This window comes from Podarcis bocagei, assembly GCF_964188305.1.
Source record: "Podarcis bocagei genome assembly, chromosome: 1".
NCBI classification, from domain to species: domain Eukaryota; kingdom Metazoa; phylum Chordata; class Lepidosauria; order Squamata; family Lacertidae; genus Podarcis; species Podarcis bocagei.
In genome coordinates, this window is record NC_138125.1 from 88,012,247 (window position 1) to 88,037,753 (window position 25,507).

The 25,507-nt window shown below is 47.7% G+C and overlaps 1 protein-coding gene and 1 long non-coding RNA gene across 2 annotated transcripts; one reads left to right on the plus strand and one right to left on the minus strand.

The window, feature by feature from the left end:
- Nucleotides 1–1,834: 1,834 nt before the first annotated feature.
- Nucleotides 1,835–15,675, minus strand: DES (desmin). The gene is made up of 9 exons (XM_081213761.1): nucleotides 15,011–15,675; nucleotides 10,714–10,774; nucleotides 9,057–9,152; nucleotides 8,658–8,819; nucleotides 8,381–8,506; nucleotides 7,369–7,589; nucleotides 6,539–6,582; nucleotides 3,886–3,968; nucleotides 1,835–3,194 (listed from the first exon to the last, which is right to left on the minus strand). The coding sequence occupies exons 1-9, from the start codon at nucleotides 15,559–15,561 to the stop codon at nucleotides 3,153–3,155; spliced, it is 1,386 nt and encodes a 461-aa protein (XP_081069887.1). The 5' UTR covers nucleotides 15,562–15,675; the 3' UTR covers nucleotides 1,835–3,152.
- A 132-nt stretch (nucleotides 15,676–15,807) lies between these two features.
- LOC308597744 lies at nucleotides 15,808–24,332 on the plus strand. The gene is made up of 3 exons (XR_014013127.1): nucleotides 15,808–15,964; nucleotides 21,396–21,537; nucleotides 23,488–24,332. It is a non-coding gene; the product is annotated as an uncharacterized lncRNA (long non-coding RNA).
- Nucleotides 24,333–25,507: the final 1,175 nt, after the last annotated feature.

Sequence of the window (25,507 nt, forward strand, 5' to 3'; positions counted from 1 at the left end):
CAAGACATGAGAGTTATGGATACAAGGACTCTTGATTCAAAATCCAGGTGATCTATTGATTTTAAAACTGTGGCTCTTCTGGCCCCGTGTGTGTGTGTGTGTGTGTGTGTGAGAGAGAGAGAGAGAGAGAGAGAGAGAGAGAGAGAGAGGAGAGAGGGACAGTATATGCATACACATGTATCCATATATATATATATGCATAAACACGTACATGTACATATAGAAGAAGAAGAGTTTGGATCTGATATCCCGCTTTATCACTACCCGAAGGAGTCTCAAAGCGGCTAACATTCTCCTTTCCCTTCCTCCCCCACAACAAACACTCTGAAGTGAGTGGGGCTGAGAGACTTCAAAGAAGTGTGACTGGCCCAAGGCTACCCAGCAGCTGCATGTGGAGGAGCGCAGACGCGAACCCGGTTCCCCAGATTACGAGACTACCGCTCCTAACCACTACACCACACTGGCTCTTGAGTATTTTCAGCTCAAGGTCAATGATGGCCGCCTTCCGTGAATCATTGGCCTGCAACAGGCCAGTGGACAAGCTCATAGTTTGCTCTTGAATTTCCAGAAGTGTCACTAAAGTCACATTAGTTTTTGCAACTATATTATGCATCAACAAACATTGCATGTTATTAATATTCTCAGTGTGGCAATTGATAATATTTCAACTGTCAAAATGAATTTTTGTACTGCCTAAATACTTAGGAAGGCAGTTTCTGTGCAGAGACAGCCTTCTGTCACAGATGTATATTTATGTGTTAGTCGTGAAAGGGTAACTTGTTGATTGCAAGACCAATTTCAGAAACGAACATGTTTGTTACAGGAAAGTAGCGATACTACAGTATGATAAGTATTTGGTGCTTTTATTGTTGATGATTAATGCTGGAAGGTTGTTTTTTTAATGATATAGTTGTCAATACATATGTCTTACAAAGATGTTCAAAGCAGCCTGGGAATTATTATTCATTACATGCTAACTGCATCCATTGGCTTTGCCTGTTGCGTTTTCCCTGCTTTTGGTGAAGCCCACTTTTCTTTTGTTTGCAGATATAAGTCAAATCTCCCACTGCTTGGGCTGCATTCGTATTTTAAAATCAGCAAATAGATTACTCAGGAGGGGAAGGGTTACGTCTAGATTCATCTTTTATGCACAGAAGTATTCCAAGTATTCCTTTTGTCACACAGGAGAGCCCATTTCAGGAATGCCATGAAGCACCCTCAAACCTGAAGTTAAAAATAACAGTCCTTAAGATTTGCATAGCACTTTGAAGAATGGAAGTGCTTCCCATGCGTTATCTTAGCAGCAATCCTTCCAACAGCCTTGTAAAGCAAGGGCGGGGAGACTGTGGCCCTCTCTAGGTTCCTGGACTACAACTCCCATCTCCCCTAACCATTGGCCCTGCTGGCTGGGGCTGATGGGAGCTGGAGTCCAACAACACCTGGAGGACCACAGGCTCCCCATCCCTGCTGTAAAGTAAGCCAGTATTGTGGGGCTCATGGGGGAATGGACCCCTTTCTTCCTGGGCATGGGGATATCCAAGAGACCTTGGGCTGCAGTACAGAGTGTAGGTTCATGTACGGTTGCTTCTGTCTGACTTTGAGGCACATCCATGTGCTTCTCCCATCTCTGTAGCACCACCAACGGAAGAGGTGGTTCGATCAAGCCATTGTGTGTCACACAGCTCTCGAAGGCACAGAAGCGCGGTTTTGATTGAACATTGACCAGACAAGGCTTTTATCATCATTGTTGATAAAGAATTGTGTGTGATAACATGGGATAAGACTCATCCAGCCAAAGGCATGCAACGGGACGGGAAAAGACACAGACCACCAGTTTTGTGCTCCATGGTTTATTCATCACTTGGCAGAGCCAGGGGCGTGCTGGGGTGGGAGGGTCAGGGGCACACAGCATCTCTCCATCTCCTCCCTCCTCTTTCACTCACACACCCACCATTTATTTTCACACTCTCGCTCTCTCTCCCCCCAAATCCATCACCTGCCAGTTCCTTCTCTTCTCTTCTCCAGCTCCTGTAAATGGCCCCTTGTATGCAGCAGCCCCTACAAGAGAGATTGGGATCTAGGATGGGGGTAACACTCAAAACAGGGATGCCTCTAGCTGGCACCCGTTGGCGCTGTTCTTCCCCTCCTTGGTGCTTGGGGCTCACACCCCAAGTCTAGGAGCTTTGCTTTGCAGCAGGTGTGGGTTCATTTACCCTAAGCAGTCCCACTCACTTCCTCCTTTAAGGGGGCCCAACCCTCCCAACCATCTGCCCGCTGCCCTGGCAGGAAATCCCAGCATGGGTGGGAGGGTAAGCGCTTGTCTGAAGCCAAAACTGCAAGCTAAGAATATCAGGAGAGCTGCTTCCTTGGAGGGACTGACATTCACGGAAGCTAGAGATAACAAGCCCCTCCCCACAACCCTCCAGGCAAGGAGTCCTGCTCCACTGCAGGAGGTGGGGTGAGGAGAGGCGCACTGTGGCTTTGGTCTCGGAGGCAAGGCTGGGCAATTGGCTCATCTCCGTCCTCTGGGCTGTGCCAGCTTCTCCTGCCTCCTTCCCCTGTCCCCTCATAGCCTGCAGACCAGGCACATTTCCGCTGCAGCAGACGGGCCTTGAGGGGACAGGGGGCCTGTGGCGGCACTCAGGCTGGGGGTGAAGCTTCACACATGGCTGTCGTCTGGGCATGTTGGTGGGGAGTCAGTGCCTGCATGGTGCATGGGTGAGAGATCGACACTGCAGGCAGCGGCTGGAGCTTCAGACCCTATTGTAGCAGGAAGCCTCCCCACCCCCAAAACAGGAAGGGCACAGGAACATACGCATTGATGCACACACACACATACACAGCTGCCCCTCTCTTTCAATCTTCCTAGCCACATCCACCTGCAGCTTCTGGGACAGGAAAAACAGAAGGGGAGCAGAAAGAGAGAGGCGTTGGGAAATGGGGTGCAGGGAGAGCCATGCGCACGCACACACACACACACACACACACACACACGTGTATGTGTGCGGCTGGGTGTGTGAGGTTTTCCAAGTGGTGCCGTCACAGAATGGGTGAATGGGAGACTGCGTGGGAGCTAGCAACCCCGGGCCTTTGCACACGGTAGGGAAGAGGGTTTTGAGATGCGCCAGTTGCCTCTCTGGGGAAGAAAAGATCTACAGCATTTCGTGTTGCTGCTGGAGGGCTTCGCTCACCACCTAGACAAAGGAAGAGAAAGAAAGAGAGGGATTCAGTCCTGATGCACACCATATCTTTAAAGCACATTCAACGCGACTTCCCCCAAGGAATCCTGAGAACTGTAGTATTCCCCTAACAGGGTTGCAATTCCCTGCATCCTTAAACTACAGTTCCCAGGATTCTTTAGGGGAAGTCGTGCACTTTAAATGTGCACTGGGTGTGCCTTAAATGAATGGTGTGGATCTGCCCAAAGGAAAAGCCTGGCTACCTCACATGTCTCTTATAATCAGTTAGGTCCTGAGCCCGCTCCCCCCACTCCCACTGAGTCCTTGGCATACAGACGTCCCTCTTCCTGCAAGCCTAGGCATCCATAGCTCCTGGGGAAAGAGAAAGCTAGCTAGAGGTATGTCCCTGCTAACTCCCATATCTCCCTATGTTGGGAATGGCTATTTGTTGCTGAACTGCAGCAGCATTCCTAAGAACAGGCCATGCTGGCTAAGGGCACTAATGGGTATTGGGAATCCAACATCCTATGGAGGGCCATAGGTTCCCCATCCCTACCCTATATTGCACCCTCAGCAGATTTCACTTCAGCTGTCCCAATTCCAGAGGGAGGAGGAAGAGAGAACTAGAACGCAAGCCCATTTTGACCATCGGTTTGCATGTCTCCCCCATTCCACCTCCCTGGCTTCTCCAGGTCTGCCCACTCACCTCCCCATCGCGTGTCTCAATGGTTTTGATGGTCACTGTTTTTTTGGTGTGGACCTCAGAGCCTCGCTGCTCTGGGCTGGTCTCTGTACATAGGAGAGAAAAGAGACATCAGCTGCTGGTGGTTGTGCTCAGGTTGGTGTATGAAGATGGAGCAAGGTCAATAAAAAGCATCAGGCTGTGGCTGAGAGCCTCTTCCTCCTAGAACACCTTTCCTTCTTTCATAACATGCCAGTCCTTGCACAAGCCTCCTCTTCCTGGCGGTAGTATCAGCTTCCATCCCTAGACCAGCTCATCTTTCTACAAGTTCCATCTCCCGCTGTGGTTTCAAAAGTCACTAAGAGAGGCACACCTTCCTCCGGTCCACATGGGCACATGCCTCTGTAGGCATAGACACATTCAGTTGTGAGCACCCCACAACCACTGTGCATATTCCCCCATTTAACCCTGCCTTTGTTTTCACTTATCCCGTACAGTCAAACCTTGGTTCCCGAACGGCTTGGTTGCCGAACAAATCGACTCCTGAATGCTGCAAACCCGGAACTAAGTGTTCTGGTTTGCGAACGTTTTTTGGAAGCCGAATGTCCGACACAGCTTCCTCTTGACTGCAGGAAGCTCTTGCATCCAATTGGAAGCTACACCTTGGGTTTTGAACAGTTTCAGGAGTCGAACAGACTCCCGGAATGGATTAAGTTGGAGAACAAAGGTACTACTGTATATTAACTTAGAAGATGGTCACATTATGGAAATTGCAGAACAAAAAGGAGTCCCTTTCCTTCCCTGTTCTCTCCCAGCTTCATCTTATGGATGCACACGCACTGATGCAAACACTCTTCTGCCACCTTGGCACACAGTGCATTTATTCATTTAACCACAGACTACCTTTGGCATTGCTCTAGCACAGTCTTCCCTAAGGATGTCCTCTCCAGAAGTCTGGGACTGCAGCTCCCATAAACTCCAGCTAGCATGGCATACGATCCGAGGTGATGGGAGTTGTAGTCCAGACCACAAGTTGAAGAAGGTGGCTCTGGCATCATCCAATCAAGGGGTAAGTCATGACTGTCCAAAAATCTGGCATGAACGTAAGTCACCCCCACATCGTGCACCTCCTCTTTCCCTTCCCAACCAAATCTAACACTACCCACTTGCATAGGCGCCGACTCCATGGGGCCTGAGGGGGCCCGAGCCCCCTCAAAAATTCGTTTGGGGGGGCTCCGCCCCCCAATAATCTCGGGCGCCCCTCCAGCAGAGCGCCGCCGCCCCCCCTCCCCCAGCCCAAAATGCACAGGGTCGGGCTGCATGCCTCCTGCCCTCCCTCCCGAGCAAAAGCTCCACCCAATTTCCTTCGGAGCTGATTAATAGGCGCAGCACGCTCTCCCCTATTCGCTCACGAGGAGGCGGCGCCACTTTATCTGCATATTCATGAGCTTATTTATTATTCATGAGCTTTCGCGGGCTCCCCCAATATTTTTTATAAGTCGGCGCCCCTGCCCACTTGTGGCAAAGCAAGCCATCTCCAAACCCAGCTGCTGGCTCAGCTACAGCAGCAGCTCCAAGCCAAGGTCGGAGTCAGAATTGGAAACAACAACAATGATACTGATTTGGCTTTGAATTTTGCCAAATGAACTGTTTGAATAACCTGTTATTGATTGAATAATCTTCTAAGGGAACATGCATTTGGGTGAAGAGCAGAAGTCTCAGAACACAGAATTGGATGATGATATGTGATGGACTTGCAACAGTTTGTTACATAGCTAAAATAACATGTCATGGTATTGAGTAAATATTGCATTGTATTGAATTTCAGCCTTTATAATTTAGTTTTATACATGGGGAGTTGTTGTTGCTTTGATATATTATTTGAAAAGCAGCGGTCATCTCTGCTGGCATCAGCTCAGAAGGACATTGGGGGCACTCAGAGCGAGAGATGGGGTCTGTTCAGCTCAGGAGGCAGTCAGAACATCTCCAGGTGGAACTACTTGTTGTGTACAAATGCATGTAACAGAACACCAAGTGTTAGTTGTAGGATTTTCAGCTGTAGGGCAAATCCGTTTTGGAGGTGGATTTGAAATCCAGAAGTGGAGGGTGGAAGGAAATGCTTCATCCTTCCTCCACCTCCTTCTCTTCCGCTGAAACTTAACCCCTAGCCTTAACCAAGGTACTACTTTCAGTCCATCTACTGGGTACTTTCAGCCACATTTACCCTTGCAAATGCATGTCTGGAACTTGGGGGGGCATGTTGGGAGAGGCACAATTTTTAACAGAAAAACACCCCTCCCTCCCCACTTTGCCCTCCAAATGGCTCCATTCCCTTGCATATGCTGGTGCTGGCAGGGATATTTAGCATGTACCGTATTTTTCGCTCTATAACACGCACCCGACCATAACACGCACGTAGTTTTTAGAGGAGGAAAATCCATAGGCATGCCACCCGTAGGCATTCCCTCCATAACACGCACTTACTTTTTAGGAGGGAAAAAGTGAGTGTTATGGTGCAAAAAATACGGTAACTCATCACCATTTGACGCTCCCTAAATTGGGACTGACTCTTCAACTGCTGCTCCCCTCTTTTTTCTTTTTAAGTGAACACATTAACATTCCCCATCCCCCTTTCTTTTACCAAATGCATAATGCACACAGGCATTATGTAACTTACCTCGGAAGTTGATTGCAGAAAAAGTCTGAATGGGCAGTGAAATTCTACACAGAAAAGGAGAGGAGGAGAGTCAGTTCAGCCATGGACATCTTCCTGCTCAGACTCGCTTTGGACTAACAGCCCTGAACCAACAATCACTATGCTCCATCTTCCACTTCTCTTTATGAAGTTGAACAGATTGTGTGCCTTTTGCTCATTTACTGGAAGATCGTTTCCAGTTCTCTCATCATGATTTCTAAACCTGCTCCTCACATCATCCAGCTTCATTCTAAAACATGGTTGTCAGTACACCAACATGTTTAGCAAAAGGGGAAATACAAGGTGCAATTTGACCTTTGAGATACTAGCTAGCCTCTTTCTTTCACAGCTGAAGGTTAACTTATGGCTTGTCCACACGTCCACTTGCCCTATGCCTAGAAAACACAGGTCTGAATGGTTTTCTGTTTGCCCCACAGCTTTCTCCAGGAATACCTGCTCTTTGGCATTGAATCAGAGGAAAACCCAACTGATGTTTGCTTTGATTCAACAGTAAAGATCAAGTTTTCCCAGGGGACGTGTGGGACAAGTAGAAGTCTGGATGAGCATTAAATCATATGTCACCATAAAAGAGCAAATTTTCTTCCCAACTACGGTACCTCTTTGCTGTTAGGAAACACAAGGAATATAATGGGCCTTTGTGCCTCACCACCACACTAGGACCACAGGGTCAGCTGCTCAGAATCTGCTGCTTGCAGTTCCTCAGAGCAAATATATCTGGGATTAAACTGTCAGACAGTGCCCAAATGCATGTCCCAGGCCTGAAAAATTGCAGGTGGGGGGGGAGCACTCACCTGCTTTCTTCACCCTCCAGCAGCTTGCGGTAAGTGGCAATCTCAACATCAAGGGCCATCTTGACATTGAGCAGGTCCTGGTACTCGCGCAGGTGCCTTGCCATCTCATCCTTCAAGTGTCGGATCTCCTCTTCAAGCCTCTGGATGGTGTCCTGATAAGTGCCGGCCTCGCCAGCAAAACGTTCCTCCATCTCCCTCATCTGTCTCATCAAGGAGTCGTTCTGGAAGCATAAGATGGGGAAATAAGCACTTCAGAACCTCTGTACGTGTCTGCGTAGGAGAACAATAGTCACGTCTCAGATTCTTTGTTCTCTAGCTGCAGTTATCTGATGAAAACCATAGCAGCAGGATGAGGATGGGTTACAGCATTTTAGAGGAGCAAGAACTAAACTTGATGAATGAGGGGAAATTGCAGAGTGGGAGGACAGGACTGGCAATCAAGAAAGGAGGCAGGACTCAAGAAGCCAGAGCTTCCACAAAAGCCCAGAAAAGAACAACTCTGTTCCACCTCCAGTATGCTGAATTTCAAGGAAGTGCAAAACAGACCCTCCAGATTTTGTGGGATGACATATCCCATTGGTCATGGGAGGTAGATTCCAACATCTGGAGGGCTCCATATTGGCTACCCCGATCTCTATTTTGACTGGCAGGGACTTTAGTATCTCATCCAGAGGTGTTTACTAGTCCTTCCACATGAGATCCTTTAGCTGTAGATGCCCGAGATTGAAGCTGGGACCTCAGTTGTGCATAATATGTGTTTGATCATTGAGCTACAGGCCCTCTCAAAAGGGCTACGAATGGCAATCACATCAGCCATCAACACAGAAATGCAGCCTGGTAAAATCAAGAGTCCTTTTTGTCTCTTGCACAGGTCTCTTACACCTCACTATCACTAATTAGTGACATTAGTAAAAAGTGATTAACATCAATTGCCGTGGGGGCAAATGTTGCTCAATGGGAAATACTTGAATACGTGATCTGACTCTGCCATCAACTTGGCATGGCACCTCACCGTGCCCTTGAGCGCGTCAATCTCACAGGTGTATGACTGTATCTGGTGCCGATATTCCATCATCTCCTGCTTGGCTTGGCGCAGGGCATCATTGTTCTTATTTGCTGCCTGGGTCAGGTCAGACACCTATATGCAGAGAGAAGGGATAAGATAAGGTGTGTGTGCAGATTAATATAAGAAACAAACCTTTACCATACCATAAGCAACAGCCCACACAAAGCTCCCCTGACCCCACTGCCAATGCAACTTGTTTCTTAGGAGAGTGGGTGTCCCATACCTTGGACTTGTACCATTCCTCAGCTTCAGAGATATTCTTCGCAGCAATGGTCTCATACTGGGCACGGATATCACGCAGTGCTGCTGTCAGGTCTGGCTTGGACACATCCATCTCCACCTGGACTTGCTGCTCTTGTAGCTGTGATTGCAGCTCTCTGATTTCCTGGAGGAACCAATGGCAGCAGAAGATCAGGACCAGTGCAAGTAGGGCTAGACTGAAAGTATTATAGCATAGTAACATGTTCCCATACAACCCCATGTTCCACCCACATCCCTATAGCTAAACCTCCATCTCCACTCCTACTTAGTCACCATCCCCTTCAATGACTCCCCCTCTTTCCATCTGCCACTCCCCTTATGGCAGTGCTTTGTAAGGGCACTTACAAAGGTACACACTTACCTCTTCGTGCACCTTTTTGAGGAATGCAATTTCTTCCTGCAGTGACTCAATACGTCTCTCCAAGTCAATGCGGGCCAGAGTGGCTGCATCAACATCCTGTGATGGCAGAAAAAAGGAGACTTGGTTTCAAGGGTAATAAATGCAATAGAGGCTGGCCACTATTTTAGGGGGTGAGGTGGAGAGGAAGGAACTCCAGGTCCTTGAAGAAACATTTATTTCAGGCCTGACATGTTTTGGAATAATGCTTATTTGGAGGCACATTCGGAATAGCAAATCCAATGAAGTGCATCAAACCACCATAGTAACTCTTCCAAAAAGCACCTTTTTTAGAAACTAGAACCAGTTGCCTGTGCAGTCAGGTGCCTGCATAGAAGCAACACCCAACTACAAAGGCTACTGGTTCTAGTAGTTTGTGTAGGTGTCATTTTGGATGCTTTTTTCCAATACAAGTTATCATAGTGGTTTAAGTACTTCATCAGGAGTGCAAATCTCCCAAAGAATTATTCCAAAATGTGTTGGGCCTGAACTAAATCTTTATTCAAGCACTTCCTCTCAGTGATACTTTCCCAGTGGCACAAATATGTTAACGGGGAAAGATGCTTATGTTTAACTATTTGCTTATGAAAAGACCATGAAGCTGCCCCTCCGATCGCTAACTAACATCATCTGGGAATTTAGCCAATCGTAAGTTTAGGAAATGTGTGGGACGAGATCCCTGAACTAGGAGCAGGACACTCATTTTCTGGCACTCATGCCTGACCCCACTGCAGTGGCGTAGCGTGGGGGGTGCCAGGGGGGCAAGCCGCACCGGGCGCAACATCTGGGGGGGCGCGCTCGCTGCCTCCGGAGTCGCCGAAGAGCCTCGGGCGCAGGCTGTAGCAGAGCCGCATGTCTCGCGGAACCGACGAGCTGTGCGCGCGTCCCGGCTGAAGGCGCCCGGCAGGCAGCGGCTCTCAGCGCTCGCCGCGGAGGACACGCCAGGCAGCCCCTCCTCACAGCCCCGCCTCCGCCGCTGCTGCTGCAGCTGCTGGGCCGTTGCATTTTCCTCGCCTCTCTGCCCCCCTCCTCCTCCGGGCAAGCGGCGTCGTTTGGGCGGCAGCGCCAGCGGCAACTCGCAGGTTAGGGGTTAGGGGGGGCGCAAATTACGTGCCTTGCCCCGGGTTAGGGGGCGCAAATTACTTGCGTTGCCCCGGGTGCTGACAACTCACGCTACGCCGCTGCCCCACTGAACACCACTTAAAGGGAGCTGATACATTTATTATATCGTTGTTGTTGTCCAGAACGAAACTTCACACCCAAAGATTATACATGTTGGATTGTAAACTGATGTTGCACTATACAGTGAGAAAGAGAGAGAGAATGTAAAACAGTAGAGGGCGCTGCATTAATTTAACGGTGACACTAAACTTTAGGAAGAAGCTGAGCAGAAGGGGCGAGAGAAACAATACATTCTCCCCAGACCTTGCGAATGCTCCTACAAGGAAAACTTTGCTCTTTGGAATATGGTGCCCAAACAGCCTCTGTCAGACAGTGGGGCCATTGACTTTCGATGGAGCAAGACTCGCTCTGTTATTTGATGAGCATTTTTCTCATTCACACCCACTTACCCACCCCAACTGACCACACCAGAGGCAACCCAGGTAAGGTCTGGACTTACAGCTCGGAAAGCAGCCAAGTTGTTCTCCGCTTCTTCCTTGAGATGAATCTCCTCCTGTAGCCTGGGAGAGTCAGCCAGAAAGGAGGGGTGTCAGACTGACAGATGAACCAGGCCCTCCAAGGCCTGGATATATAACACTGCATTGCACACACACATCCCAGGGGGCTAAAGCCTGTGTGTGGCTCCCCCAGAGCCCGTGACCTGTGACTCCATCCAAGCAGCAGGAGTAATGTGTGCGTCTGGAATGAGCGATTCTCTTGCATTCCAGGGGGTGGAGTGGGATCTGGCTGGGAGCCAGGCAGGGATGGGAGCTGGAACATGTCCTCTCATTGCCTGTTATAGTCAAAGGCCCAGGCACAAAAGGCATGAGCTCACTCGTGGATAATGCTCACTCCCCTTTCCCTTTTAGGGTAGCAGTGCTTGGCTGCACAGAGGCGGGCCTGGAGCATGGGACAGGGCAGAGACTGCAAAGAAGAATCATGGAACAAGTGCTGAGAGGGGAGGGGTCTCCAGACTGGGATTCCAGGGAATAATGTGAACCCCCAGCCTGGGGTACTGGGAAATGGCAAAGGCATGGCACGAGCTATAAAGATATGGAGACAGGTGGAATGCCATTGAGGTGCCAGAATGCCAGGGATGGTCTTCCAGGCGTTTTGACATGGAAGATGCGTGACATCACCTAGGGGGAGATTTGGACATTAAGGGCCGGCTGTGGGCATCTGAAACTCTGATCACAGACAGCACTGGGATCCAGTTTCTGGCAAATACTGACCCCTTTACTATTGAACTCCACACACCAAGCCCCCACATACTCTACAGTGGCGGCTGCAAGGCCCTGGCCCCAGACTGTTCTAAGCTTCTGACATTCAGGACCAGACTGGAAACAGCTACCTATGACTACTACAGCATCAGTGTTTGTGTAGTACTCTTGATAGACTATCCTAATGTGGCTGATTTACCATACTTCCAACTAGAGTGGGTGCTCTAGCAGAGGGACCAGCTTCTTCCCTGTGGTTACAAAGGGCCATGGAGTTCCCAGTTCACTGCAAAAGTGCTCCATCACGGTCCACGCCTGCAACATACATTTAAAGCACTCTCATACTACTTTAGCAGGTCTGACTTCCCCCAACTGTAGTTTGCTAAGGGTGCTGAGAGTTGTTAAGAGACCTCCTCACAGAGGTGCAGTTCCCAGCACCCTTGACAGACTACAGTTCCCAGGAATCCTTGGGGGAAGCCATGAAAGTGGTATAAGTGTGCTCTAAATATGTGTGGATGTGACCACAACTTGGGCACCAAAACAAGTAGGGCTCTTGCAACTTTCAAAGTTGCACAGAAGAGGGCAGTTCAGCGGGCGTAGCTTTGTCATGCAAACTTCCCCCAGTGTGGCCTGGGAGAGGTCTTTGCTCCCCGGGACCCTCTATCATGATTTCTCCTTTCTTTATCCTTCTGAAATGCCAGGATTTCCTGTCAACGTGCCCAGCCTTGATGGCTCAGCATTCCCTGTTTCCGGCTGTGCCCAGTTGTGCCCTGTCTGTCATAAGGGAGCTAAATCAGGAGGAGAAAATCTAGAGTGTCCGATTCCCTCAAGCTGGCCATGGTTTTGGGGGACTAGGCCTCATCCTTCATGAAAGGAAGATACTAAGATGCTTCCCCCTCAAGGGCCTACATTTCTAAGAGGCTGCTTAAACTTTCTCACCCCAGGCCCTGAATTATTACCCAGTATTACCCAGAATCCATTGCTACCTAGAAGGCTGCTTTAATGGAGGGGAGGCAGTGTTGAAGGAGTCCTTGCTTCACTGTTTGGTGCTGCTTGTGACTCACTTGCAGGCCTGAAGTTGACTTTATTCTTCTTCATTTTGACTCATGCTCAGAAGTCCTGTACCCAGTGATCTATAGGCTTCTTCTTGCCCTGACCTGGAATTTATGGTTTGTGGTTGCAACAGTGTAAAACCGGCATGGCAGGCAGAAACTGAGCAAGTCTGGCTTTCTCGGTGATTGCATCTCTCCACCGAAACAGCTGCATTTCTTGTGTCCTATGTAGCTGCTAAAGATATAGTGCAACCTTCACCAGAGGTCTTGAATTAAACCGTGCAACCTTCATCAGAATTTTTGAACTACAACTCCTATCAGGCACAGCCAGCATGACTATCCTCCCTGGGGCAGATGAGAATTGTAGTCCAAACATCTGAAAGGTGTTGGCGAATGCTGGCATAGAGCTTCCCTCAGGAGAAAAAGGTGGAAGTCCCACCAGGGGCAGCTGCTCCTGTACTTGCATAGCCAACCCTTGGTATTGGGGGCTGGTACAGATGGGAACTAGGCCGAATAATTAGGATGAGCTGCAGGGAACGGTGCCCTTCACAATAACAAGTAATGCTTTGCCACTGAAGTGCTAGGAGAGAGATTGCTGAGAAGGAAATAAATCAGGATTGGCACCGGATGAAGACCTGTGGTCCTCTGGATGTTGTTGAAATTCTCCCATCACTCCTTATCATGGGCCATACTGACTGAGAAACTGGAGTCCAACAACCCATATAGCTCAGGGTGTACCACATGAGACACTTAACCTCAAGGTTGTGGGTTCAAGCCCCATGTGGGGCAAAAGATCCCTGCCTTGCAGGGAGTTGGACTAGATGACCCTTGTGGTACCTTCCAACTCTACAATTCTATGAAAGAAAAAACTCATCTGGGGGGCTACAGGTTTTCCATCCCTGGCTTAGACAATTAATGATGTGCTGGGTATGTTAGCATCCTCACCACTGTACCTGCTGCAGCTCTTCAGCATAATAATTGAAGGACGAGAGCAAAATCTGGAAACAAGATCTTATGACCACCCCACAAATATTTGTGCACGTTTGGGGCATGTAGCTTGGAGCTGGTTATTTTTAAAGCCTACCCTATTCCTAAGGACCAGGGTAAAGGTTACAATGTTTTCTATTTCAATTAGTCCTTACACCAATTCTTTGAGGTAGGCTACTATTATGGCCATTTTATGGGCCTGTGGTTGGTAGATCCTGTCTGGAGCTGGGATGTAAATGGACAGTTTGCAACAGACAGAGAAAAGGCTTAAGAGTGACCTTAGGAATGAGAGATAAGCTTAGGAGTAAGGTGCTCAGTCTCTTCAGCTTATCAAAAGAGAGGACAAGTGGTGATCTGATAAGAAGTGTAAGCAGCTATTTGCAGGCCAAGTGTCAAATGGTTTTCGTCTCAAATAGTGAGGGCATAACAGTCACTTTTGGTTGGGAATTCAGGCAAGATTTATTCTCATGAGAGAACAAACCTCAGTGTCTAATACTGAAGCATTAAACACTACCTGCATGTGTGTGCATCTGATACAGGCATACATGTGTTCAGTTATCCACATCTTCCAAATCAAAACAAGAGTGTTTAACGAACACAATTTAGTCCCCTTAGCTCAATAAAAGCAGTGGTGGGGTTTCTTGGCTTGGGGACAGATGGCACAGTCTCATCAGCACACTGTGTCTTTAAAATATACAACTCTCTAAACTAGTGTAAAAATTTCTGAAGACCCTTTCATCTTAGACAGAAATAGTTGCACTTAAACCTGATTGTGCCTCTTTACAACAAATGTCTACGTTTTACCAAACCATCTGGGCTTCTTATGTTTATAAAGATTTAAAAGAAGCTTAAAAGTGAGAGGCAGGGCTGGTGCGGCAGAGGAGTCTGGACCATCACTGGACACACCCTGAACCCTGTTCTAAGAATAAGCAACTTGGCATGGGGTCTTGGAGCCTATATGGGGAAGAGATGCTTGGTTTTTGCTGTGCCTTAGGAAAATGACCCACTTGTCTGAGATATAGCACAGTCCTGGGGCATCAGTTATCTAGAAGCCTTCGGGTGTCAAGGCCTTTAAGATCAACTTTCTACAAAGAAGGAGAACACCTAGATACCTTCCATGAAAGGGATTGGAGTCTTGGGCAAGGACTGGGGTGAGTGTTGATGGCAGTTTGGGCCAGAGTAGGGTAGTTTGGGGAAAGGACAGCATGAGGGTGAAGGATGCCCAGTGCATAGGCAAGGCACTATCACCAGCCAAGGCCCTGGTCAAGGGTGGCAAAAGGTAGCCCAGCCTCTGTATTTCTTTTTGAAAGGCCAGGGATGGGAGATGATGACAACCGCAAAGTGAATATGCCCTGCCTTGCCCTGTTCACTCTGCTTCTGGTCAAGGAAGGCCTCTTGCTCAGGACAAGGAAAGAGCCCCAGCTACTCAAGCAATCATGGGGAGGGGATGAGCTTAGCAACCAGCCCATGGCAGCAAGGGCTGCTGGCACCTTAATCTCACCTCTGCTTCAGCTTCTGGAGGTCATCCAGCAGATTGTCCCTCTCCACATCAACACGTGCTCTCTGGTTGGTCAGCATCTCCACCTGGCGCCTCAGCTCCCGCAGCTCCTCTTCGTAGATCTCGGCCACCCTCGTGGGTTCCTTGCCCTTGAGCCGGTTGACTTCAGCCACCATGAGCGCATTCTGCTGCTCCAAGTAACGCACCTTCTCAATGTAGTTGGCGAAGCGGTCGTTGAGCTCCTGCAGCTCCACCTTCTCGTTGGTGCGTGTCTGCAGGAACTCCTGGTTCATGGCATCGGCCAGGGAGAAGTCGAGGAGCTCGCCGGCACCCTGGTAGGCTGAGCGCAGTGGGGCCGAGTAGCTGGCTCGGAAGCTGGACAGGCTGGGTGGTGCGGCGCTGCGGGACACCTGGTAGACCCGAGAGGAGACGGAGCTGGAAGAAGAGCCCTTGCTACCGAAGGAGGCGCGCGGGAAGGAAGGTGAGGCTGAGCCAGCACCAAAGGTGCGGCGGTATGAAGAGAGTCTCTGGCTGGAGGAGTAGGATTGGCTCATGGTGGCGGCTGGACAGGACGGAGGCAGAGAGAGAACAGCTGCTCTGGGTGAGCAAGTCAGAGTCGGGACGGGGATCTGAGCTCTGGCTATTTGTATCCCTGAGTGTTGACATCATCCCACTGTTCCCTCCCCGTTTCCCCCTTGCCCTCCTCCAGCTCCCATTTTGGAACAGCTGTGGATTCCTCTTGTCAGTGAGAAATCTCTTGTGGGGCGGGAACAAGCCAGTCATGGGATGCAACAGTTCCGTTCTGCTAGGCAACGGCTAGGCCTCATCTGGGAGTGGGCCCAGATCATGCCCGTGGGCCCTGAGGACGATGGTCAAGGGATACTGTGAAGGAGGGGGTGAAGTGGAAAGTACCAGCTTTGGAAAGTGAAAGGGGATGTGAGATCACTGAAAGAATAGGTCAGGCTTGATGACGGGGGGAAACTTTCGGATATGTAAACAGCTATGCCAGGACCATGGTTTGGGAATAGGGGGAAAGAAGCAAACGCTATATTAGGACATTGAAATCCCACAATGAGAAACATAACAAAACAAACATTCAGTACAAAACCACACACAGACACACACAACCCTAAAGGTTTTGGCAGAGAAGCAAGTTCTTGGAATGAAGCCAAATAACTTGCAAAAAGAGGCAAAAAGGAATCTTTCCCAGAGTAGTTGAAGCATATTTAACCTGATATTTATTCCTAGCTAATGGACTAGATGGGTTCTGGAAACCATTTCCTACTTATGGGTTTTAGTGCAGCCAGTTATCATGCCAGGGATTAGTCTTTATATATTTCCTCAGGCAAGTTCCAAGCTGTGGAGAGTGAGGGGAGTCAATAAGCTAAGCCTGTTTGCTTTTTTTCCTAAAAATGTTTAGCGATACTCTCATTTTGACTCAAGAAAATCACTGTTTTATAGTTCAAATCGGGAAAAATAAATAGTAAATGGACAAAAGTACAAAGATTCACAGAATTTTTAGGTGTATGTGCACCCCCAGAAAAAAAAGCACTGCCTGTAATGTCCACAGGCTTCTAGTGCCCTTCATCTCACCTCATACAAAACCCAAAGGGAATTACGGTCTCCTAGGCTTAGATTTTGAAACCAAAACTAAAAACCCAAAGGGCATTGCAATCTCCTGGGCTTAGATTATGAAACCAAAAACAAGCTATATGCCCAACAAGACTGGGGTATCCTGGCCTGTACTCCTTCGCCTCCCACTTTGGGGGCTGAGTCACTGGCAACCTCCTTGCAAGATAATACCAGCCTGCAGTGAATCACCCTGTTTGTCCATGTGCCCAGAATGGAGCCAGCCAGTGATGTCAGAGCCTATGCTCCCTGAATCTCCTCCCCCTTTGCATTCCCCAGGTGGCAGCCACTAAACCTAAATAGCCCTGCTGCTATGCTGCCTGCCTGTCAGAGTGCTATTCAGAGCCAGGGGGAAGAGGAGGGGCTGGTGAAAGTGAAATTAACCCTTTCTGCCCTTGCGGACATAAGAGTATTAGAAGAGTCCTGCTGGGCCAGGCCAAAGCCCTAATCTAGTCTAGCATCCTGTTTCCTACAATGGCTAACCAGATGCTTATGGGAAATCCACAAAGAGGACATAAGCCCAATAGCCTTCTCCCATGTGACTCTTATCTAGAGGCACAATGCCTCTGATCTTGGTGGTAGAATATTGCCAGAATGGCAAAACAGTGATTGATAGCTTTATCCTCCATGAATTTGGCCAATCCCCTTTTAAAGTGACCTGAGGAATAGGGAAACTTCACACTGTGCATAATTTAATGCACCTCTGTCATGTCCCCTTCCTTGCTAACAAGGCCCTGACCTATAGGCCTGTGATGCCATGGTTCTGAAGATGATGATTTCAATGCCACTGCTGAATTAATAAAAAGTTAGTAGACTACTTAATGACCCTCAGCAATTTTCAAGCGGTATTTAAAATGCAGTCAAACCAACAATTCATGTTTTTGCTAGATAGGCACAAGACAGGAACTGAAGCTCACAAGGTTTTCCTGTAAACTTGCTAGAGAGAACTCTGTGAGAGACATTCCCACTGTGCCCCGACAGGGGAAGCTGTTTATTTTCCTACCTGCCTGGGCACACCCTCTTCCTCTCTTTCCATCTTTTCCCCCTCTGCCAGAAATGTGAGAACATCTGCTGAGCTCCAACGCTCAGACTCCATCTTAAGCAAGACTTAAGTATTCATTATAACTGAATTACCACGCTTTCTAGGCACAGGACAAGTGGCAATGTGGACAAGCCCAAAGTTAAACATGCAAAGAAATTCATATGAGAGAGAAGCATGAAGAGTCAGAATACAGTCATACCTCAGGATAAATACGCTTCAGGTTGAGTGTTTTCGGGTTGCGCTCCACGGCGACCTTGAAGTAACGGTGTGCGTTACTTCTGGGTTTTGCCGCTTGTGCATGCGCAGACGGTCAAAATGACATCACGTGCATGTGCGGAAGTGGCAAGACGCAACCTGCGCAAGCGCAGACGTGCTGTCGTGTCTTACGTTCTGTTCGGGATGCGAACGGAGCTCCGGAACGGATCCCGTTCGCATCCCGAGGTACCACTGTAACACTAAAATATGTGTGTATGTGTGTTTCACACATACACTTGAAAAGCAGTTCCTTACATACCCACAAAACCTACAATCATCTGACATCAATGGACAAGGATCCAACTGTGTGGTTCAGGTTTCCACACAGTGCAATGCTACCCCTGCAATATTCTGAACCACTGTAGAGGCCCTGATTTCCTTTCTGGGTGATCACCCTCCTTTACCCAAGTGACAGCGTAATATTTCATTGTCTTTCCAAACTCAGTTCTACCTTTGTGTTACACTCCTCCTCCCCTCAATGACATCACAGTGCATTCCAGTACTTGGCACAGCAGGAAGCTCATGAGAATCCAAATACTTGCAATTGGAGAGGGGATGCCTGGGATGGAGAAGCCCTTTGCATGTCTTTAGGGAGTGGATGGAAACAGATTAGGAAGGCCAGCCACAGCCCACATCCTATGCTGCAAGAGGTATGGTGGAGCAGGGTTAAGCAAAAGGTAGAGCTTGATCCACTGCTCAATTTCTGGTTGCTGGGATTCTTGGAAAGAAAATTAGATGAGGTTCACTTTGGCTTGATCCAGCAAGGCCCCCATGCTCTTAAGAAAGAGTACATACACCAGATTGCTCAACACAGCTTTCTTATGCCTCTAATGTTAAGAGATGCTGAGTATTCATTCTCGCTTTGTAAGTACAGAAGTGAATGCCCATGGTAAATAACAGAATGTGTAGTGGCACTAGGTTCTCCATGAATCACGGGGAAGCACCTTGATTATCTCTGTCACATTGACTATGGAATAATCACAAGCTGATACAATTGCCATTTGCTCCAATTGAGCACCAAAGAGCAGATTTCCCTAGGGGAAAGCAGCGGGACCAGAGGAAGTGGATAAGCATGCTGCTCTGCTCAATAAAACCAACAATCAGAAGTGAGAGGGAAAGGGAACGGACTGTAATAGTGGAACAGTCAATGGTGGAGCAGCCATCATTTCTGTCTTGCAAGCTGCCGTTTTCACAAGGAGGAGAAAAGTCTAGAGTGAAGCTGCTGTGCATCAGCCTGACCTTGGTAGCATGGTTCACATTCTTCCCCCATCCCTGGAGCTGTGGCCCTGGAGGCAATGACCCTCTCTGCGACTGCCAGTGCCTCCTCACATCCTGGATCTCCCTTCCTCCACTCCCTCACAAATGGAGCACCTCCAAGGAGAGGGTAAGTCTGGGGCTCATCCCACTGCTGCAGCCTGCGCCTTCTTGCCTGACTGTAAAAGGGAAGGTATTTCCAGATGGGGATTGTCTCATCCCAATGCTGTGCGGGAGGTGGAAATAATGGGGATGGAGAAGAAAACAAAGCACAGGCTCCAAAGCAACCACCGTTCCCCCCTCCCTCTCCCCTCCTCCTTCCCATTCATCCATGATGCCTGCCTCCTCCTCCACAGCCTTCTTCCAGCCTTGACCTCTTCTTGCTCCCTTCCTAACCCTTCCTCTCCTCTCCTTCCCACTTCTAGCCTCCAAAACACAAGGCCCCCTAATAAGGAATTATAGGGCTGAATGACCAGATAGTGTACTGACACTGTTTTTAATACGGCTTTTGACAACAAAATGGATCCTTCAGAAGACCTGCCAGCTCGGGTTCTAGTTAAAGACGTGGGAGCGGAAGAAAGGATGGGGTTTTTTATTGCTTGCTTTAGAATAAAATGCATCCTTATATAGTTACAAGCAATCTTGTTCCCTTGTGTTTTTCATAAATAGAGCCCGTAGACGCAAAAGAGATGTAACTAAAGCAAGGGAGATACTGTTGATGGGTGGTAATTTGCGTCTGCTGCAGCTCTCACTATGATTTATGCATGACAGTGTTGGCTGGTGATTGAGTGGCAGAATAAGAACTGTCTGTGATGTTACTGAGCGCTGTTGCTCTGCATGCATAAGCTTCTGGATGATGGCACATTCTTGTATTTGTTTAATTGTATGAGAACCTTTGCAAATGTTCAGGCCATGGAGGCCAATCTGACCTACAGACTAAAGAAAAAATAGTTTAATTGCAAGTACAGAATTTAACATACTGAGAACATGAACGGAGACTTTGACTTGGCTTCTTGGAATTAATTGCATTGTCCAGTATGGACTTCAGCAGACTTGAAAGCTGCTACTTTACCATCTGAAAGTGTCTGATCATCTATACTGGGCTAGATGATAGTTCAGTATCATCTAGCCCAATGGTCTAATTCAGTATAAAGGCAGCTTCTAAGTTCCAAAAAGGTCTGGGGCTTGGGAGCCATGGGCCACCCCCTACCAACGCCCTTGTCTGCTAGGTTTTGGAAAGCTGAGACCTCAATATGTGGCAAAGGGTGAGTTATGAGCAGGGGGAAGGGAAGGGGGAATTGAAATTAGAGCTGGCGTCAGCCACACCCCATCCAAGCAGTACATCCCAGTGCCAAGGAGACATGGGGCAGACAAGCTGGTTTCTGCCAAGAGTTTGGGTGGGGGGTGATTTATGGAGAAGGATTAAACCACATATGTTCATCTTGGGGGTGGTCAGGTGGGGGGAAGGGAATGAAATGAGAGGTGGCCAATACTGCCTGGGTGTGGAGCACTAGCATCTCCTAAGAGCCTACATGGCTTTCATTTCAGCCTTCTTGTAAGGAATAGGTCTTGCCAGCTGGGTAGGCCAGTCACACCAGAGGCTCTCAGATAGGCTCAAGAGTGCTTTCTGTGGCAAATCCTTAGGATGGGAAGGAGAGAGAGCATCCTGCTTACCCGTCCCTCCCCAGAGACCAAGGTAGCTTTCTTTTCTCTTTCAAACCTATTTACACACAAACACAAACACACACCATGGACCAAATTGATATAGGGGGAAATTGCCTATCAGTCTGGCAGAAATGCACCCAAGACCCCCAAACACCATAGTTATGAAGTTTATTTAGAATAAAAAGACGAAGGTAAAACCAGAATGGTACTTTAAAAAGAAATAAATTGTTTCATTTCAAGTCTAATGCAGCTACTTACAAATAGGCTTCTGGTCTCCTCATGTGCATCGGTGTAGATGGTCAATGAGGGAGGGGGAATTTGAGGGACATAGAACTGTTGGGCAACAGCAATCTTTTAGAGTATCTGACCCAGCTGTGCCTTGATTGACAGGTGACTGTGGCCAGCCAGTCACAAGTCAGTCACCTCCATCAAGAAGATGGCTTGATGTCTTTTGGAAGTTGGGAGATGAGCTATTGTGGTGTTAACTTCCTGCCAGACAGAAACCTATTCTATGTACTCGAGAGAACTGACTTCTCCCCTAAGACAGACCCAAATTGGGCCCTAATTACACTCATGTCACTTCTCCTGACTCCCATCATTCCATCTCCGCACTCCCCCAATGTGGATGGATGGGTGCACCAGGGAGGGAGCCATCTGGAGGGAGAGTCATAGCCAGCATATGAATGTAAGAGAAAGTATGCTTAAAACAGCTGAAACCCTGTGTGTGTGTGTGTGTGTGTGTGTTCATGCACAAAATAAATACTTCATATTTATTTGAGCAATTTAATGGGAAATCACCCAAAACTACACTGCCAACTTGGGTTGCCATACGTCCGGATTTTCCCAGACACTGTTTCTGACTGTGGTATTCCGGATATGTATGGGAATTTCCAGGCGTATGGCAATCCCAAATATTCCCCCTGTGGATAAAATGGGACAACCCATCCTGCCATGAGCTCATTGGAGGATACAAATGTGATGTGAAAAATATATAAAAGGACTTCCTACACAACCAAGTTGCCCCTTGGCAAGTTCCTGATAATATTCACATACAAGGAAGAAGAGGGAGTCCCTGGCAGCATCCACCTAAAGTGTTGTTTCATCTGCGCAGGGCAGAGAATAAGAATGAGTCTCTTATGAAACGTTTCTCTGATTTTGTGTGTGCATCTAGCTGTTCACTCTAGTGGTTACTCAAGCACTCACTCTCATAAGCAGTGGAACTTGGGGGTCCTGCTGCAATCTCTGGCAGCAGCTGCTACACCCTTCTACAGACCCTGCTGCTGCAGTATTTCACATTACAACATAGTCTGTGATTTAGGCCACTTGTATGAACTGTTTAATGTGCAAAGAATATAGAAGTGACAATGGGCTTCTCCAGATGACCTGTTTATTGAGCATTCATCCTGATTTGCTTACACAAAGAAGTCTGATCTTCATTGTGAATTCATTCTGATTCGTTTGCAGGGAGGTTATATGAAAATGAGCATTTGTCCTGATTTGCTTGTGCCGTGGTGGTTATATGTCTTCCTGGTTCTCATCTGTTCACCCCATACTTTTCAGTGCATTACCTTATCACTTTCCTAAGTGTATTTGTTGTGCCAGGGAGAGAGAGTGCTTTAATTCACTTCAGTTGTGCAAAGCTAAATCTCCAATATGCATTAGCTCCTCTCCTACGAAATACTGACAGTCTGGCATCAAACCAAGTACAGTAATATAAATCTGATTTGTATAAAATGCACACATTTCCCAAATAGTTCAAAGCAATGCACAACATAAAAGGTTACAATCACAGAAACTATTGGGGAGGGGGGAACACAACTGCCTTTATAATCTGTACAATATTCGGTGCCGCCATCCTTTTCTAAAGCAGGACTATAGCATGCCTTTCCCACGTCACTCCTCAACGACTGTGTTTATTGGCTCCTCCAAGGTGGTTACTGCTTTCATTCACTTAGCTCTATGTGGGGCTGGTATCCTTTATGACTATCCCAGCAGGGAAAAATGGCCAGGCCATGTTCTACATTGCCTGCTTGGCCTAGCCTAGCCCCAAACAACCTCATATTTAGACAATGAGTGCAAGGGAGCAAGGCAGCAGAGACACTTCCAACTTAGGGAAATTTTCTTTGGAGTTTCATGTCTGTAAAAGGAGCGGGAGTCAGAAGCTGAAAAGGAGGCAAGTGATGTCCTGTGTTTCTCTCTGATCTTATGCATACAGCTTGAATGAGGCAGAGGAAGCCCCATCAGGGAATATGGCCAGGGATGGGACATTGAAACCTTTTGGCTCTTCAGGCTAATGCCTAGGCCCTTGGGTAACACCAGATGCCTTGTTTTGAGTAACAAAGCATATAACTTTAATACATGTATATAATTCTATCCATGTTTAATTGTTTTAAAATAATTGTTTTTATCTTATGTTTGTACCAGTTCTTGTTCTTATCTGTAAGCTGCCTTGAGTCCCATCAGGGGGAAAAGCAGGGTATAAATAAATATATCATAATATCAGTAATATTAACCAAGTGGTCAGAAGCCAAGAGGGAACAGGATCCTCACTTTATTATTGACTCTCATGGGATGTTTAGCTGCCTTATCACAGTGCTTGGAGGGGTACATTTAAATCTCTTTGAATTCTGCTTAGGATTTCAGCACCCTGGAGAACTGGATGTCATCCACAAAGTGGGTCACCTCACCTCTTGACTCCAGATCTTTTATGAACAAACTAAACGGCGCCAATCCCAGTGAAGATCCTTGGGAGAATCCACAGAGAAACTCCACTGCAGAAACAGATCTTTAATTCTGACTGTCTGCCACTTGACATACAGGTTCATTTTCTACATGCAAGCAGCCATAGAAACAGGGGCCTTCAGTGCAAGTAGGCAACATGGAACTCCACACAGTGAGGCACTTGTGCGAGCGATGTCCCTATGGTTTGACACAGTCTTCCCCCAAACTGATGCCCACCAGAAGTTTTGGACTACAACTCCCATCAGCCACAGCCATCTCCCATGGCGAAGAAGGGTTAGGTTTCGTTTTTGGTCCCAGATGGACGCTGTTTAAAAATATAATTCCATAATAGTTGTTGCCTGGGTGTGTGAGAGAATGAATGGTGAGTGGGTGTTTGCACATGGATGAGAGCGGAGGACTATGGTGTAGTTCCGGCCCTGCTTCTTGCTGGTATGGCCTTCAAAAGATTACCCCTAAGGAATGTGGCCCTTTACAGAAGAAATGCTCTCAACACTGCCTTTTCTACCTGCTGCCTTATGCTGTCACAGCCAGGCGTGATCGAAGTAGCAGAAATTACTCCATTTGGACCAGATTCTCTGATCTGTTGTGATCTACAGCTTGTATTTCCTCAGCGCAACTATTTGCTTTTACTTTATATATCAAACCCCACTTCCTCTGTGCTTTAAGGCACTTTAAACAGCTCTAATCTGCTTTCTCCAACAGCTTCAAGATATCAATAAATCCTAAATATTTCTGACAGGTCTTAGGAATGTTTCTTCCAGGGAAACCTGGATGGGTCTGGTCTGAGAGAAAAACCATTCATTCCATGGAAGATTTGCAAGGTGTGGTGGGAGTCAAGGTTTTGGCAGGCAGAGAAGCATCTGCAGGGCTCAGCAATGCTATTTGAGATGAGAACGGAAGGATGTGTGCCCCTCAGATATGTAGAAGCTGCAAGGACAGATGGAGGCTTTTAGTGCCAGTAGTGGGGCAGTTAGAGCTGGACCTTGAGGCCAAAGTCCAGGCAGAGAGTGGCAAAGGATGGGCACAGTGGCAAGCAGGCTTCCTATCAGCATCTACCCCAGCACAGGCATGATGGGACCTGCCAGGAATGATGCTCTGCAGAATCATTTTTTTCTTAATAACATTTTATAAACTGGACTGGCTAGCCAGGCATCTACATGACTATAGGTGATAATTTCATTATTTTTACTTTTAAAAATGTTGTTCATTCAGAAAGGAAGGGAGGGAATATCCATTTCTACAACAAAATGGGGCTTATTCCCCAGTAAATGTGTTTACCACCAAGACAACAGAAGCAATCCCCCTTTTGCTCCTGTTTATGGTGCTGTAAATAGATAGATAGATAGATAGATAGATAGATAGATAGATAGATAGAAAGAAAGAAGAGGGTTGGCAAAACATTTTTGTGCCAGCGCACTGGGAATGTAGAAGCATTAGTAATGCAGGGAGTGGTGGCGAAGAGAGGGAAAATGTTAATTGTGTGCTTCATATTTGAAGTAACACACATGGCCCTCTAAAGGAGCCCCCCCTTTCTATAACTCCATTATGATACCAAAGCTCTAAAATGAACTAGCTGTACTACTGAGTACTAGGCTATCAATGGCAGGTGAGTTTAATGCTCCCCCACTGCCCCAGTTAGTACAAGAGGCAGGCTATGCACAGGGTGAGTAGTTGGCAAGAGGGGAGAAATTATACAGATTTCATATCTGTCATTCATTCCACATTATGTCTGGGAAGGCGGGGTGTCAACCACATTTTCTCTCCTCATGTTGACAGGCATCAGGCGGTGAAGCAGCTGCAGCCAGCAGGCAGTGACGCATTAGCAAAACGAAACAATGATATATTTCTTTTAGGGGAACGGTGTATAGAACTCCTGGAAGCATATTGCCTATGGGGGGTGGGAGGGCAGGGGA